The sequence below is a fragment of the Oryzias latipes genome, chromosome 8 (assembly GCF_053564925.1).
Source record: "Oryzias latipes strain Hd-rR chromosome 8, Olatipes_Hd-rR_3.1".
NCBI lineage: Eukaryota > Metazoa > Chordata > Actinopteri > Beloniformes > Adrianichthyidae > Oryzias > Oryzias latipes.
In genome coordinates, this window is record NC_136244.1 from 27,379,967 (window position 1) to 27,396,474 (window position 16,508).

A 16,508-nucleotide genomic window follows, 5' to 3' on the forward strand; every position below is an offset into this window, starting at 1 on the left:
CTGTGGGGTCATGAGGTCACTTTATTCACATCTCATTTGGATCTGAGGAGTAAAATGAGTGGGCTTTTATTTTGAAGGACATCATTAAAACAGGAAGTACATTTTTAATTAATCTTATCCTTTAACTTACTGAACTTAATAAATAAAACAAAATTAAGTGTTTTTTTCATAAATTTGTCAAACTAACACATTTTTTCATTTTTAAACTTTTGATTCCATCTAAACAAATTTAACTTCAAAGGATTTTCACTGCCGTGATGTTTCTGGGGAAAGGCTGATGGACATCACTCATCAGTGGCGGGGGGGAACTCCTCCTCCTCCCCCGTGTAGTTGGGAGGAGACGGGGAGTTAAGCTCCTCCTCCATCGAGTTCTCCTTCAACCGGCAGGTGGTGCTGCCACCCCCCCCAAAGTTCCTGATGCTGCCACCGCCGCCGACCCGTTGGCCGCTGGTCAGCACTTCCCCACCTCCACGCCTGGGGGGACACCCGCCACATCAGGAGCAACAGAAAGAAAAGGAGGAAGAGCATTGTGAGGAGGTGCGGGGCAGGAGCAGGTTTCCAAAAAGGAGGAGCGTACAGGGACAGCAGGTGTAATCAGAGTGATGAAGAACTGACAGGTCTGAGGAAGACGAAGCTCAGAGGTGTCTGCAGACAGGAGGAAGAGGAGCAGGCAGAAGCAGGAGGAAGGAGTTTAAGGTCACAGTGGATCTCGGTTGTCTCTGATTTATCAGATATTTGTTGCAGAAGATCTCATTCTAAAAGCCGTCAGTCATCCTCACCATCATGCCTCCACCTCCGTGCTTTACAGTTCTGCCTCTACAGACCCCACAGTTTAAGTTGGGGCTCCAGATTACCTCAGTTTGCTCCTGAGTGAGGACACCTCCCTGCTGAGAGCGTCGTTGGCCTCCAGCGCCTCGTCCAGCTCCCTCTGCAGTTTCCTGCGTGCAGCCGCCACTCGCTGCGCCTCCTCCTCTGCCTCCTCCAGCTGATGTTTCAGCTGCTTCATGCGGGCGCTGCTCTTCTCCATCTGCGAGGAAAATGTGAGAAGGAATCTGTGCTGCATCATCCAGAGAAGCGTCCGGCCCATCGAGGGTTACCTGGTCTTTGTAGTCCTGGGCCTGCTTCCTCTCGTCCTCCATTTGGGCGGTCAGATCCTTCAGCTTCTTCTCCTTCTGGCGCAGATTCTTGGCGCTGGCTTGCCGCTCTCTGCAGGTGGAACACTGGAGTCTGTTAGTGGTCTTCTCCAGAGCTGGACTCTGCTGCCATCTGCTGATGTTCACCTGCTCTCCACCTCCAGCTGCTCCTCCGCCTCCCTCAGTTTGGCCTCCAGAGCAGCGACGGAGGACTTGAGCTTGGAGCGGGCCTGACTCTCCACGTCCTGAAGTTTGGCCTTCAGGTCCCGGGTTTGTTTCTCCAGCTGCAGCCTGGACCCCTCCCTGTTCTGAGAGGACGCTCTTTCTGCCGTCAGCTCTGCTCCCAGCTGATCCACCTGCACCACCACAAACCATCAATGAGGATGCGAATCCATGGGAACCCCTCAAAGCTCTTAGGGTCAGGTCTGCAGATTTGGACGGAGGCGTCTCTCTTTGCAGTTCCTCTCATTTCAAACATCCTAAAGGAGGAAGAGGAAATGGAAAAGGTCTTCCTCTGAAAGCGTGAGAACTGACCAGCTGCTGGCTCTTCCTCAGCCGCTCATTCAGGGTCTCCACGTTGGCCTGCTCCTCCTCCAGCTCCTCCTCCAGCTGACTGATTTTGGCCTCCAGGCGACGTTTTTCGTCTGACAGCAGAGACCTGGATGGGGAGGTTAGGAGTTACAGAACCACCAGGGAAGAGGTCCTGTCGCAGTTTGGACCCAAAACGTGAGATCTTCTGGGTTGTCTTATCTCTAATCTTCACTAAATTGTAGTTTATTCTGTCCCACAGCAGCAGCCGTCCTGGACCGAAGGATCAGATCATTTTCACTATTCTCCTCTCTGACTGCGCCTCTGGATCCTGATGAGCATGAAAGCCGTTTTAGTTCAAGTACTTCCAAACAATTACGTTAAATCCAAATGAAGACCCATCATGGACGGTGTGACCGGTCACTGATCTGTGTTGGCGGTGGGGTGTTGGAGACCTTCCTTCTTTAAGTCATTCTTAAAGGGGTCATGTGACCAGATTCTCATTATACAGTGGCAGATGCCCCTGCCCCTGATACCCCCACCCACACACACTGATATAACCCCACCAACTTTAACCTAAAGACATCCAATCCTTTCATAAAGCTCTGCATCTCCACGGTGATCAATCACCTCCCCGAGGAACCCCCGGCCACTTCCTCAGACAGCTCGTCTCTCTCCGTCTCCGCCTGCTTTCGAGCTCTCTCAGCTGCAGCCAGCATCTGGACGGAGGGCAGAAGGAGGACATCAGTGGAGTCCGGAGGAACTGAACCCGGAGGTGACGGAACTCACTTCCTGCATCTGCAGGATTTCTGCCTCCAGATTCTTGCATCTGCGCTCCGCCTCCCTGGCGGAGGCCAGGATCTCCTTGTGAGCTGCGCGACCTTCCTCCAGCTCCCTGTGCAGCTCTTTCAGCTGCCCCTGCAAGCACACCAAAGAATCACTCTAATATGTCCGAATTTAGGATGCAAAGAAGCTGCTGAGTTCCTTCACTTGCAGATGCTCTGACCTGGTTTTTGCGGAGCTGCTTGAGGGCCTCATCACGCCCCCTGCTGGCGGCCTCCAGCTGCTCCTCCGTGTTCTTCACCTCTCCCTCCAGCTTCTTCCTCGCTGCAGATGCCAGAGTTCGCTGCTTCCTCTCCTCCTCCAGCTCCGCCTCCAGTTCCCGCACCTCAAAAAGGTCACCAGGAGCCATGTTTGTGTGTTGTCCTCTGCCCTCAGATGTTTGCACGACAACCATGGAAGCAGGAGGTTTCACCTGTTTGAGCAGCTGCCTCCTCTTCTCCTCGCCCTGCTCCTCGCGGGCCTGCAGTTCACGCTCGTGCTGCGCCCTCAAAGCCTGACTGTTGACCTCCAGGCGCAGCTTGGCGTCTTCGGCCACCTGCAGCTCGTCCTCCAGCTCCTCCATCTGAGTCTTCATCTCCTCCACGAAGGCTTCCAGGCCTCGCTTTGCCCTCTCCAGGTCATGGACCTGACAAACATCAGACAAAATGCCCAACTTTAGATGAAAGTGCAGATCTTCTCCTCCATTTCTCTGAAGCTGAGGCTTACGCTTTTTCCCACGTCGTCTTTGGAGCTGATCAGATCTTCCATCTCAACCCGGAGGGCCTTCACTGTCCTCTCTGCCTCCTGAAGAGCCTCCTGTTTGTCCTCCAGCATCTTCATCAAAGCCAGCACCTTTGTCTCCTTCTCCCTCAGCTCTGCCTCCGCTCGATCCCGCTCCTCTGCAGACTTGGCTGACACGGCTCGCTCCTCTGCCAGCATCTGTGAGCACCAAACAGATGGAGCTCTGATTCTTAGTCTGCTGAGCAGTCGTCCCTGCACTCTGGATCCTCCTCCAAACCTGGTCGAACTTCTTCTGCTTCTTCTCCAGGTTGGAGACGAGCTGCCGCTGGGAGTCCAGGTCCATCAGGACGTCCTCCAGCTCCTGCTGCAGCCGGCCGCGGCTCTTCTCCAGCTTGTCGTAGGCTGCGGCCTTCTCCTCGTAGTCGCCGCTGGCCGCCTCCAGCTCACGCTGGAGCCGCTTCTTGCCCTCCTCCAGGAGCTCCACGGCCGCCGACAGCTCTTCCAGCCTCTTTTTGAGGTCGGACAGCTGACAGATGAGGGAGCAACCACTTTGTTAATATGGTGTTTTGACGTGAGCAGCATCCTAAAAAGATTTGGCGCGAGTTTTCTTTTTCCTGTGGTCAAGTTCACATCAGCATCTTAATGTTAGGGAAAAATGTTCCCAGGTTAGGATTTCTGAAGCTAAGGAGCTCAGACGAGCAGTTTCTCCGCTGATGAGATGAGATGTCCCCCGTAATCCAGCTGCCCGCATGACTGACCTGCACACTGAGGCTGGAGGCCTGCCTCTCCACTGCCTGTTTGGCCTCCATCTCCTCCTCCAGCTGCTCCATCAGGCAGCCCTTGTCCTCCTCCAGCTGCCGGAGGCGTCCAGACAGATTCAGCTTCTGACGCGTCTCCTCTGACAGCAGCTCCTGCAGCAGAAGCCCCTCGGGAAGTTGGTACTTGAGGCATGAAGGCCATGAGCTGTGGAGAGCTCTGGTCTTTGTGGGGCTTTCACCTGAGCATCCTGAAGCTGGGAGCTGATGCTGGAGGCCTCTTTGCTCAGCTTGATGTTCCTGCCCTCTGCCTCGTTCAGCAGACCCGTCACGCTGTCCAGCTCCACCTGGCATTGAGAAACAGATGCTCCTTACATCCATGTTTGGGTGATCAACGCGTGTCGTACAGATTCAAAAGCTAATAATGGAAGCTGCTGCATCAGCAGACTGCTGTCCAGAGGAGGTCTGAGAGGAGGGACTTAATGGTCATGAAGGTCCAGACTCACAGTCATCTTTGAGACCCGCTCTGACAGTTCGTTCCTCTGGCGCTCGCTCTCGCTGAAGCGCAGCTGCAGGTCATTGAGCTGAGCCTCCACCTTCTTCTTCTTCTGCTCCACATCCTGCTTGGTGCTGCTGAGGGCGCGGAGGTCAGCGCTCAGATCTGCCGCCTCCTTCTCCAGAGCCTGCTTGGCTTTCTCCAGAGCAGCTCTGACCTGGAAACAACCATGAGAGTGATCCTGTGATCTGGGATGAGCGGCCAGCGCTGTCCTCCAGCGAGCAGACCTTCTTGGCCTGCTCCAGATGCTCCCTGAGCTCCTCCACGGCCTGGCCGTGCTTCTGCCTGAGCTCCTGGATTTGAGTCTCATGGCTCCGCCCCTCGTCCTCCATGGCTTTCTTCAACATGGCCATCTCCTGCTCACGCTTCACCCTGCCAACACCACATGACCAAGCACCAGGGAGAAGTTCAGAGGAAGAAAGCCGTGAAGGCTCCTGCAGGAGGATCTTCTGAGTGAACGGATGTGGGAAAACTGGGTTCACAGACCGGAGCTCCTGCTGAGCTGCAGTGGTGTCCAGGCTGTCCTCCAACTCAGAACGCAGACTGTTGAGCTCCTCCCCGAGGTCTCTGCGGGCTGCCTCAGCTTTCCCTCTCGCCACCTTCTCCGCCTCCAGGTCCTCCTGCAGCTCTGCGAGCAACGCCTCCAAATCCCGCACCCGCTTCAGCGCCGCCCCCCGCTGTCTGCTCTCCTCATCCAGACTGTGAAAACGAAGATCACCGATGACTATCTGTCCGTCAGAAGACGGTTCTGGTCCTGGACCCAGGAAAGCTCCAGGAGATGAGACGATGTTTCTGACCTGGACCGTTTCTACGCATCAATTCTCCATCTGCGTCTCCTCTCACCAAGCCTGTGTGGTCTGAAGCTCTTCCTCCTTAGCCGCCAGCTGAGCGCGGAGCTCGGCTAGTTGCGCCTGAAGGTCGGCTTGTTGCTCCTGCAGGTCAACCAGCTCCGCCTCCACCTTTCTCTTCGCCTTCTCCACATCCTGACGAGTCTTCTCCTCCTTCTTCAGACGCACTGAAGTGACAGGAGAGCGAAGAACCAAAAGCACAGCTGGAATTCTTTTGTCAGAACTTCAAATGTTTCTCTGACACAAAACTTTGTTTGTTTTCTGCAGTTTTTTTCTAAAACGTCCCAAACTGAAGGAGGTGACTGCCTGCTGACTGACCCTCCAGCTCAGAGATCATGGACTCGTGTTTGCTCTTCAGCTTGCTCAGGTTTTTGGACTTCTCCTCCTCCTCAGCCAGGTTGGAGCTCATGTCGGCCAGCCTCTCCTCCAGAAGCTTTCGTTCCTGCAGACAGGAGCGTTCATGAAGGTTCTCCAGGATTCGCAGGCGGATCCTGACTTTTGATTCTACCTTCTGGAGTTTGTTGTTCTGATCCTCTGAGAGCAGGAGGTTCTCCTCCAGCTTCTTCACCCTCCCCTCCACAGCAGCTTTCTCCAGCTGCAGCTTCTGCCGGGCATCCTCCTCCTGGACGATGTGGGCTTCCATCAGCTGCAGAGACACTCAAAATGTACCCAAAATGCAATGCTTTTTGTCTCATCTATGGATGGGAGCTAAGCCATCAAAGTCCCTCTGACTTGTAACTCCTGCTCCATTTCCTTCTTCTCTTGCTGAAGGGAGATGCTGCGCTCCTCCTCCTCCTCCAGCCGGGCCTCCATCTCGTGCAACACCTCCTCCAGCTCCTGCTTCTTGGCCTCCAGACGAACCCTCATGTCTTCGGCCTCTGCGTATAGCTCCGCCTCCGCCTGGAGCTTTGCCTCCAGCATCGCCTGCTCCTCCACCAGCTGCAAAAAGGAGTTCCTGTCACTCCTCACATCTGTCCCAATCGATGAACCACAAAAATCAGCGTCACCTGAGAGTGTTTCTGGGTTATGTCCTTCAGATCGGCTTCAGCTTTGGCAGCTGCTTCTCTGACTGCTTTTAGCTCCTCCTCCTTTTGCCCCATTTCCTCCTCCTGCCGGGTCACCTGCAGCAGCGGCTTCACCTGAAACACAGGTGAGTCACACGGGAGCACCTTCTTAGATCTTTAATCCAGACGTTTGACTGGAGGAAACCTTGGTGAAGAGCCTCCACCACTGCCAGTTCCTGAGTCTGAGGTAACAGGCGCAGTTCCTCTGGATGACCTTCATGGCGGTCAGCTGCTGCTGACGTTTGCTGAACGCCCTGCAGAAGGAGTTTTCTCAGAAGGAGGCGGCAGCAGGCAGGACGTTTCTCCACGCCAAACCTCTCTTACTTTCTACCCAGGAAGCCTAACGCTCGCGCCTGGAAGGCGATGATGACCACGGTGAGCTTGAGGTCCCGCTCCTCCTCCAGCTGGGCCAGAACACCTGTCCTGAAGAACATCTTGCTCTGTCCGATTCGGTACAGATTGGGGTCCAGATCCAGGTGCTTCACCTGAAACAAGAGAGGAGGTTTGAGGTTCAGTCCGCACAGCGGACACGTGCGCTCCGTGCAGCTCACCATCAGGCCGCACGCCTGTTTCCCATCCATGAAGCCTTTGGGGATGGAGCCTGCAGCCAGGATCTCATACCTGCAAACATCACAGCAGCTGTCCTGAAAAGCAACAACAAAGACCGCCGACCACCAGAACGGCGATGGGCTTCAGGCTCGAACCCGAGGACCCGAGTGGAGCCGCTCGATGACGCAACAGAAATGGAATCCTCTGGAGAAGATTGCTTGAACATCACCTCCGAATAAAAAACTGACATTCCAGGTTTTACAGAAAACACAGTAATGGACGCTGCCCCACCTCTGCCTGAACTCCTGGAACACGATGCGATTCGGGAATCCCTGTCTGCAGATCCGAATGCCCTCCAGAACCCCGTTGCACCTCAGCTGCTCCAGAACCAGGTGGGCGTCCATCTTTCCTGCCTGCAGGGTGGCAGCAGGAAGCTCATGAGCGGACCGGGAGACGGTTTGCAGGACATTCCCCAGAGGCCACCTCCTACCCTCTTTTCGTGGTTGGGAATGATGCAGCGGACGAAGTTGGGCTGGGTGTTGTGCAGAGTCGCCATCAGTTTGCCCAGAGACTCCTTGTAGAGCTGGCCCACCGTGCGAAACATGCCCTTCTTGGATTTGGTGGACGTGGGAACGGAACTCTGGGACATTTTGTTGATGGTGTCCAATCCCACGACTCGATCCACTGACAGGAAACGCGAAGACTTTAGTGGGTGAAGCTGCAGAGGACAGAGGTGTGTGTGGAACAGCAGCACTGACCGTCCTTCCAGAGGTCCTGGATGAAGCCGCTGGAGGAGTTGTTGAGCAGAGCCGTCACGTTGTCGTTCAGAGGGTCCATGTTCTTGGTCAGCCAATCCGCTGCGTTGTAGTCCACCTTGAGGGAGGCTACGGTTTGTGACGGTTCCAGACTCACACAGGTTGAGTTTCCTCACCAATCCTCACCTTTCCTGCGTAGTGCAGCACCGTGAACATCAGCTTGTCCTTGTGCTGTTTGGGTTTGGAGAACTTGGCGTGAGCGCTGTGGGTGTTCATCAGCTTCTCCACGAACGTCGTGTCTGTCGCTTTGGGGAACCAGCACTCCTCGTCCAGCAGAGCCAGGATGCCGGGGGGGTTGTTCTGCAGGATGTGGAAGCACAGACACGCTCAGACGGGGGGGAACTTTGGTTCCTGTGGGGCTCAGGTTGCAGGGACAGGTGAGTGTTCACATTAGCCCCTCCTTCCAAGACTTTGAGACGTTCTTTAGCTCCGCCTCCAAATCAGCAGCTCATGGTTCTAAAGACTGGTTCTGAAGAGCCCCCCCCCAGCACAACCCTTTGCCAAACCAGGTGTCAGAACACTGTTTTTACAAAAGGTTTTCTAAAAGGAGGAGAGTCCGATGTTCTCTGGTTCTGTGGTCCTTAAGGGGCTTTAAGCCTAAGAACCGCAGATGATGGTCCATCTGTGGAGGTCAGAACAGGTTTGGAAGGAGGAGAACAGAACTTTTCAGAACCAACACACACGGCGCCGTGTCTTTGTCTACTGGGAAAAGTAGGAAGGGTTCTTCAACGGAGACGAACCAGAACCAAATTAGAACCCGTTCATTTTGATTGAAAAGGACAGCTGACAGGAAAGACATTTCTCTTCTCCTAAAAACTTTACAGAGTGATTTATTGAAGTGTTGAATCTTTCACGCCTTTCTTTTTAAACGGCTATTCCTCATCCAACTTTGCTTTAGTTAAAAGAATGAAAATATGAATGCATTTGCGTGTCGCTGGTTGTGTGTTTGTGTCTGCGGCGGTGCTGACCGGCCTCTCGATGAGCTCGATGCAGGGCTGCAGGTCAAGGCCAAAGTCGATGAAGTTCCACTCAATGCCCTCCCTCTTGTACTCCTCCTGCTCCATGATGAACATGGTGTGGTTGAAGAGCTGCTGCAGACGCTCGTTGGTGTAGTTAATGCAAAGCTGCTCGAATGAATTGTCCTGCAAACGACAATGTAGGAGAAAAAAGTCTGAAATCTGAAGCATTTAAATGTTTGGGTTTGTTTTTTCCCTGAGTTTACCTCAAAAATCTCAAAGCCTGCGATGTCCAGGATGCCCAGGAAGGACGAGGACTGCCTCTTACTCTTGTCCAGCGTCTTGTTGACTCTGGCCAGGATCCAGCGAAACAGGCGCTCGTACATGGCTTTAGCCAGGGCTTCCACGGCGAAATCCGCCTGAAGGTGAAGGAAGAACTCATGAGAACCTGACCTGGAGGAGCCCCAGGCACCGATGGACGGCAGTTCTGCAGTATACCTGCTGCTTCGTCTGAGCCTTCTGCACCACCTCCCTCCCCACCTTTATCTTTGGGGTGAGGATGGCGCGGCTGAAGTCGGTCACGTTGATGCCCTGCAGGTGGCACACCTTCTGGGCCGCTGTGGTTGGGGGCGGGGTGCAGGGGGAGCCGTCAGGAAGGTCTGGGTTAAGAATAGTCTCATCAATTTGAGGCTTACCAGTGTTGTCGGGCATGGTGGCCTGCTCGTTGTTCCTCTCCTTCTCAAACCTGATGTTTCCCAGCTGGAGCACCGTGGAGACCACCTTCAGCATTCCTGCAGGGGCGAGGAAGAGCAGAACTAACGGTCAGCTCAGAACAAACCAGCTGGAGCCCACAGAGGGTTACCAGAACCTAATCTCTCCTCCTGGGTGAAGCCCATGATCTCCATGGCCTCCAAGGTCTCCTCAAAGAGCTCGTCGTCCTGCAGACCGGGGATTTCCACGTGACCCCCCATCAGGAAGGAGTAGCTGTTGAAGTCCTCCAGCAGCAGCTCGTCTGCAGACACAGTTACCATGGTTACACAGACTGCAGCTTCACGATGTTCAGACGCCAAAGCATCTCTGAGCACCAAGAACTTCTCACATCACCAATGCTTATTAGAAATTCACCTATGAGTTGTGGGAGGGACTATTGGCGCATGTTAGCCCGCCTCCACTTCCTGTCACCCATCTGTTTACACTCCCCCCCCACACACTGTCTTACTGCCCCTCACACCCCCAACCTGACAGTAGCGGTGCAGCAACAATGGTAAAAGTAAATGGTAGCTAGTGTGATTTGGTGGAACATATTTTAAAAACTTTTAGACCATAAATGGTTCATTATTCCCTGCAGAGTAACCCCCCCCCCCCCCCCCCCCCAAATTCCAAACTTGGGGCTGCCTTTCTGAAGAAAAAATCATTTCAACAGCTGTTCATCTGACTTGAACATTCTTTTATGAACACAATATTGTCAAAAATCAATCAAACAAAACGATCTAGAGGGAGGTTAATGATCTTCTCGACCACCAAGAAAAGCAGAAAAGAAAGTGTTTTATTCCCTAAACCTCTGTGGGAGGGGCTCACCCCTCATCTTGCCCTTGGCTCCAGACACCATGTAGTAGAAGATGTGAAAGGCTCTCTCCGTGTTGGCCTGCCGGATGCAGCGAGACTTTTCCAGCAGATCTGATTGGTTCAGGAATAAACTGGGATCATTTTTTCCACAGAAGTCAAAACTAAACATTTGGCTTCCAGAAAAAGGATACAGGTGTCAATAAACGCCCCAACAAGACAGCCGGACACGTCAAAGTTGAGTTTGATGAACTTCCCCTGCAGATGACAGCAGCCGGTTTTCACCCACCGGAAACTCAAAGGTTCCCGCTTTCATCTGTCTGTGCTTACGAAGCGTGAGGAGTTGTCGTTCTTGATGGTCTTTGCGTTTCCAAAAGCCTCCAGGATGGGATTTGCCTGCAGCAGCTGTTTTTCCAGCTCCCCCTGCGGCCCAAAAACAAATGTTTACCCATAAAAGAGGGAGAACACGGACATGCAGTGCTGCACAAAGAGAAGATTTTGAACACTCACATAAGCCAGAGACCCGGCCTGCTGCTGCAGGAAGAGAACAGTCTGGTTAGAAACCGTCTCAGGACATAATTAGCTCTCAGAGTTCATGTCAGCTGGATTGGAAGCAGCGTCCAGAGAAAAGGAGGGAGCACGCCATTCATGCAGCTCACAGAAGATAAAAATCGTCTGTTGTCCTTGATGGAAAATTGGCTTATTGATTATAAAGATTCACCAAGTCCTGACGACTGTTTTTGATTTTCAGGAACGCCTAAAAAGCTCAGAGGCTGACGGGAAGAGAAAAGGCGACCGACACAACACAAAAAAACGCCACCAACTCCACAAACATCCTGAAGAACAAAACTCCTCCCAGTTTGATCTTTTCAACCGTCTTCTGGGAGATGCTACAGGTCCAAACCGGCCAGAACAAAAACTGTCACTGTCGTGAACTCTCATCCTTCACTGAGATCCTTCTGATTCTTGAATATTTTTATCTGCTTTTTTATTCTATTCATTGTCTTATGTCTCCACTTTTAACACAGGAGAACTCACTGCATCAAATTTGGCTCTCTTTTTTTTATTTTTATGATTTTATTTCTAATTTCTTGGCTGCTGTTAATTGCTGCTTCCCAATGCGAAAAAGTAAATAAATAAACTTTAAACCCTTAAAGAAAATAGTTTGATTCTCCAGAGTCAAGGGAACTGTTTTTAAATGCCATTCTTTGTCCAGGCATTCTATTCTATTCTATTCTATTCTATTCTATTCTATTCTATTCTATTCTATTCTATTCTATTCTATTCTATTCTATTCTATTCTATTCAGAAGGAAGTATAAATGATTCTACATTACATATAAGCTTCATTTTTTTAAATTAACTGTCAAAAACGAGGAGCTTTTGTTTGGGTTTTTGCAGGTCAGCAGTGAAACCAGAAGCCCCAGTGGCGTCAGCAGAAACACTCGCCATGAACCCGGCCTCACCTTGACCACGGCTGCAGCCACTGAATCCTGTTACGGCAGAATTTATGCCTTAAGGTTGGATCAGAACGTCACGACCGCAATGTTTCTGTGCAAACGTGGGCACTTACGGGGTTGATGTCCTTCTTTGGTTTGTGTGAGGAAGCGATGACAGCCAGGTACTGAATGACCTTCTTGGTGTTTTCGGTCTTCCCGGCACCAGACTCGCCTCTACAGGAGGAGCAGAACCGGGTCTCCTGATCAGATTTACTTTGCCTTAAAAACGGACACCTTTGCAAGTTTGCATCTGTCTTTCCTCCTCCAAAGGAATATTCTGGAGGTTTAGTCAATTTGATCAACACTAAACATGGAAGCATTTAGGGCACTTCTGTCTCCACTCTCAGAATTCTGATGGAAAACGGTGTGGACTCACGTGCACAGAATGGACTGATCCTCTCGATCTGTGGGGAGACACAGGAGAGCAGAACCTGAGCTGAAGCCCATCAGAACAAACGTCAGCGCTGAGGGAACACCAGCCTTAAACCAAGTAGCTCAGGGAACAATTTCTCTCACAGAGACGTCTGAAAACAGCAGGAGGTTCTGCTCAGATGGGCTCCATTCATGGCTGAGCACCGGACCCTTCAGAGTCAAACTGAGCAGAGGATTGTGGGTAATGCTTTAGTAGCTGTAATGACAGCTATTTATGTTATTTTGTCGTTCTAAAGTATTTCAATGTTGTGAGTACTGTGGACCAAGGGATCAATAACCCTGAAGATTGAAGGCTACAGATCAAAATGTTTTATAATTATGGGATGTAGACTATAAAGTCATGTGGCAAGAACCTGGGTGATAAATGGCAGCTCTGTCCTCCAGAAACAACCGAACGTTTCCTCTGGGCTGCAGCAGAGATGCTCACAAGTATATGTATATGACGATAAAAGTTTTTGAAGAAAAATCCTCAAATCTGCTTCAAATTCAGTTACAAGAAAATAAGAAATAATGAAGACTTGTGTCAGAACAGTCATGGAGCACGTTACCCTGCAGCATGTTCCTGTAGGCGTTGTCCGTGATGGAGTAGATGTGCGGCGGCACCTCATGCCGCTTCTTGCCCTTGTACATTTCGATGATCTTTTCAGAGTAGATGGGCAGCATCTTGTAGGGGTTGACCACCACGCAGAATAAACCAGAGTATGTCTGAGGAGGACAGAGCGCAGAAAAGCGTAAGAAAACTTTCATTCAGAAGTCAAAGATGTGTTCTCTTCTTTTTTCCTACTAAGAACAGTGAGATGGTAGGGAATTAGGTCCAATCTAAAAGCCTGAAAGGAGGTTCCTTACGTAGATCAGGCTGGAGAAATATCGTTCTCGTAGGTTCTGAAGGACTGAGGCTTCATTGAGGAAGGTGAGAGCAGCCATGTCTTCCACTTTACTGAACTTGGGAGGGTTCATTTTCTGGATGTCGTCTTTGCTCACCGTCACCTTCTGACCGTTGGAGAGTTCCACCAGCACCTGCAGAAGAAACCCGGGCTGCATGAATCCATCCTGACCTGCTGGAGGATCAATGTCAATATCCCGCCCCCTCACCAAATGTGAAGGGGCGGGGCTCTGGGAATTGAAGTTTTTGTTGGATTTAGATAAAACCTGACTGGACTATGTTTTTTTCTCTACTAATCAAGAGGACATAAAATAGATAGATAGATAGATAGACAACTTTAGTTATCCATTTGGGAGGTTCCCGCATGGAAATTGACATCTCCATCGCATACAGCACTGGTTGACATACATATAGGAAAAAGGAAAAAGCAGCACAGTGACTAGAAAAATTAGAAAGATTAGAACAGTAGGAAACAATTGAACAAAATAGTATTTTGTGTTGCTTTTTGAAGAAAAACAATTATGATATGAGTTTTCCAGGAATCTTAGGTGAAAAAGTGCCACATCTGGGGCGTGGTCAGTACCTGCTCGCCCTTCTCCTCCCTGATACTGGCGGCCTCAAACCCCTCCCTCTCTGACGGCACCCACACCATCTTCTTGGCCGCCCAGTCGGCTTGTGCCACCCCACTGCTGTGGAAATCGTTTCCCAGGAAGAGGTACTTGCTGTCGTCGGCAGAAAGATCCGCCATGTTGGAAGTGTTGGTAGTTGGATTGGTGTGAGGGATGGAGGGGGCGGAGCTAATGTCAGGGTCTGCAGAGGGGCTCAATGTAACCTCTGAGCACGATGCGACTCCAAGCCTGAAGGCATCACACAGACATTCAGACAACAGAGATGAACGATAGACTTATCAAAACATCACAAGACCTAAGATGGTCAGAATAAAGCTTCTAGGTGCTGAAACTGGACTGGAATTAATTCAAAAACGATGAAAAACAAGTGCTGCTGAAGAACCAAAGAGATTCTGAAGTGTCCCTGGTGTGGAAGGTGCTCAATCAAACCAGTGACAGACTATGGGGGCCCTCTCAACAAACTGACACCTGGTCAGCCTCACATGGAGGTCTGGGGGCATCTTTTACCTGGAAAAGTGGGGTAATGGTTCCTTATCGAGAAAGTAGATCAGGACGTTTTGAACCACTTCATGGTCAAACCGCTGAATCTCTTTAGTGGTTCAGGTTCATTCCTGGATGAGGAATGATGGAGCAGATCTTTACCTGCTGCCACAGGTTCTTAGGAACAAACACCTTCACAGTTTGTGGATTTTGGATAAACTTTGGTCAATTCCCCAAGAATTCCCATTCAGTCCCTGAACCAAACTCCAGTCTTGTGATTCTTCCTCTCTCATGGTTCCTGGGTTCCCATGCTTGAGATTATCATCAAGATTAACTGTGGCCTCAGTGGCAGCTGTGAGTTTGGGCGAGCACAGAAGGATGGCGACCTGTAAGTTTGGGAAACACCATCCTAACAAAGAGATTCAGCTCTCATTACCACTAGAAGAGGAGCTTGTTCTGGCGGGTCTTGGGCTCCTCTCAGGTTGCCCTTTGTCACTGATTCTGTTTACAACTTTGATGGAGATCATGTTCTAGAGTGAACAGCAACAGAGGACCTCTGATTTGAAGGCATCGGGATTCTTGCTTCTATGCAGATGATGTGGTTCTGTTGGAGCCTTGACCATCTCCAGGGGAAATAGAAATAAGTTCTCTCTCTGGCTTGGGTTTAAATCCATGGCCAAAATTAAGAAGTTTACAGGCCTCCAATTATCAAATGATTATAGTTTTTGATGACTGCTTCTCTTGCTGGAGATGTTTGGAAAGAGTTACGATGCCCAGACAAACCCTTTGGTCAGACTCGAGGTTCTCTGGAAAGATTTGAACTCCAGTCTGACCTCTGCTTCCTTTCTTAGATGTTTGGTTAGTCTCTGATGAGAACGTAACCACGGCAACACAAAGACAGTCATTTCCTTCATTAAAATAATTAGGAAAACAAAGTATATCAAAGAAAACCATAAAAAAATCTTTCTCTTTTCCTTTTTTTTACAAAATAAAGGCCCTATCTGGTAATACTAACAAACAAAAGCAGGGTTTGAATGGAAAGAACAAAATGTTGAATTTCCAAAGAAGGTCAAATCTGATTTCTCTAAAAAACAAATGTTGGAAGTTTCATCGGATCCTCGAAGCTTTGAATGTTTTCCCTTTGATGAGGTCAAATTTGCCTCCATAAAACAAACAAAGCTGCTTTGCATCTGTACGCCGCTCCGTTCATTTACATAAAGTTTTACCAAAGTGCTCCGAAGAATCCTGCTGATAACAGTATCCCCACGTTTCCCTGCTTGCTATGAAAATACTCACAGACTCATCTTGGACTGCTGCCGGGACGTCCCATTGGACAGACGGCAATAAAACATGAAAATCAGCACACAGATAACTCCTATCATCAGACAGGACAGCTGCCATGCTGGAATGCCCATGTTTGGCTAACCCTCCTCAGCTGGCGGGTTGGGAACCCAAAGCCGAGTCTGTGAGGTCCAACGGCACCTCATCGCCTTATAAGGTGCAGCAGCTCAGGTGTTCAACCAAGCTTACCGTCTGCACCAAAACGGTGAATGGTCATGTCCTTGTGTGGCTTCCTGAGCATCGCTAACATTCAGCACAGCAGACTGAGGGTTTGAACTGCAGCTTTGGTCCTCAAGTTACCACCAAAACACATCAATGTTAAAGTAAAGAACAAAACAAGTTTAGCTTCTTAAAAGTAAAACATTTTGACACAAACGGCGTTCTAACTGAGAGATCAGGGAACTGGAGATGAATCTGCTTGAATTCAACACAGAAATGTAGACTGACCTGTCAATCAAAAACATCTATACTTACTGTTCGGTTTAAGATGATGCTGAAATCCAGGATGTTGAAAATATTATGTCAGGTGGATGACAGGAGGGTGAAGGTGATGCTGGGCGCCCCCCTCCACGCTATTTAAACCAGACGCCACCCCCCTTCTGCACAAAGTTTGCATTTCATCTCCATCCAGCCAATAACAGGAGGCGGAACCCGGCTGCTTGCAAATGAAGAGCCTCAGCTTTTCCCTAACGAAAAGACCGTTTGTTACGCAGAGACTGGCAGGGCTTCAGGTGCTTTCCTTTGGCCCCTGCAGCGGTTAATCACCCAAGGACACAAGGCGGGAAATGAACCTGCGATCTTCAGATCAGCAGTAAACCGCTCCACAAACAACAGAAACGCCTAGAAACCTAGATGTAAATATTTCAGATTCTAAATATTAAAAACAAATGTGTACTAATCTAAAGTTGAGGTATC

At 50.3% G+C, this 16,508-nt stretch overlaps 1 protein-coding gene across 3 annotated transcripts; it reads right to left on the reverse strand.

The window, feature by feature from the left end:
* Positions 1–147: 147 nt before the first annotated feature.
* Positions 148–16,142, reverse strand: LOC101172658 (uncharacterized). Of its 3 annotated transcripts, none has more exons than XM_078951954.1 (44): positions 16,068–16,142; positions 13,727–14,000; positions 13,107–13,277; positions 12,809–12,965; positions 12,205–12,232; positions 11,903–12,002; positions 11,796–11,822; positions 10,841–10,864; positions 10,661–10,753; positions 10,525–10,588; positions 10,346–10,444; positions 9,636–9,779; positions 9,463–9,558; positions 9,266–9,384; positions 9,034–9,186; positions 8,780–8,953; positions 7,938–8,111; positions 7,755–7,869; positions 7,487–7,680; positions 7,288–7,409; positions 6,999–7,068; positions 6,772–6,932; positions 6,593–6,701; positions 6,391–6,522; positions 6,116–6,322; positions 5,892–6,029; positions 5,702–5,825; positions 5,379–5,550; positions 5,022–5,234; positions 4,763–4,907; positions 4,486–4,692; positions 4,222–4,326; positions 3,983–4,135; positions 3,502–3,750; positions 3,210–3,422; positions 2,917–3,129; positions 2,668–2,829; positions 2,451–2,579; positions 2,292–2,380; positions 1,668–1,791; positions 1,281–1,489; positions 1,098–1,206; positions 855–1,027; positions 148–474 (listed from the first exon to the last, which is right to left on the reverse strand). In XM_078951954.1, exons 2-44 carry the CDS (start codon positions 13,889–13,891, stop codon positions 285–287), a joined length of 6,015 nt encoding a protein of 2,004 aa, XP_078808080.1. In that variant the 5' UTR covers positions 13,892–14,000; positions 16,068–16,142; the 3' UTR covers positions 148–284. The 3 variants fall into 3 exon arrangements, with proteins under 3 accessions (XP_078808080.1, XP_078808082.1, XP_078808083.1); XM_078951957.1 differs by having other exon boundaries at positions 461–645; XM_078951956.1 differs by lacking the exon at positions 11,796–11,822.
* Positions 16,143–16,508: the final 366 nt, after the last annotated feature.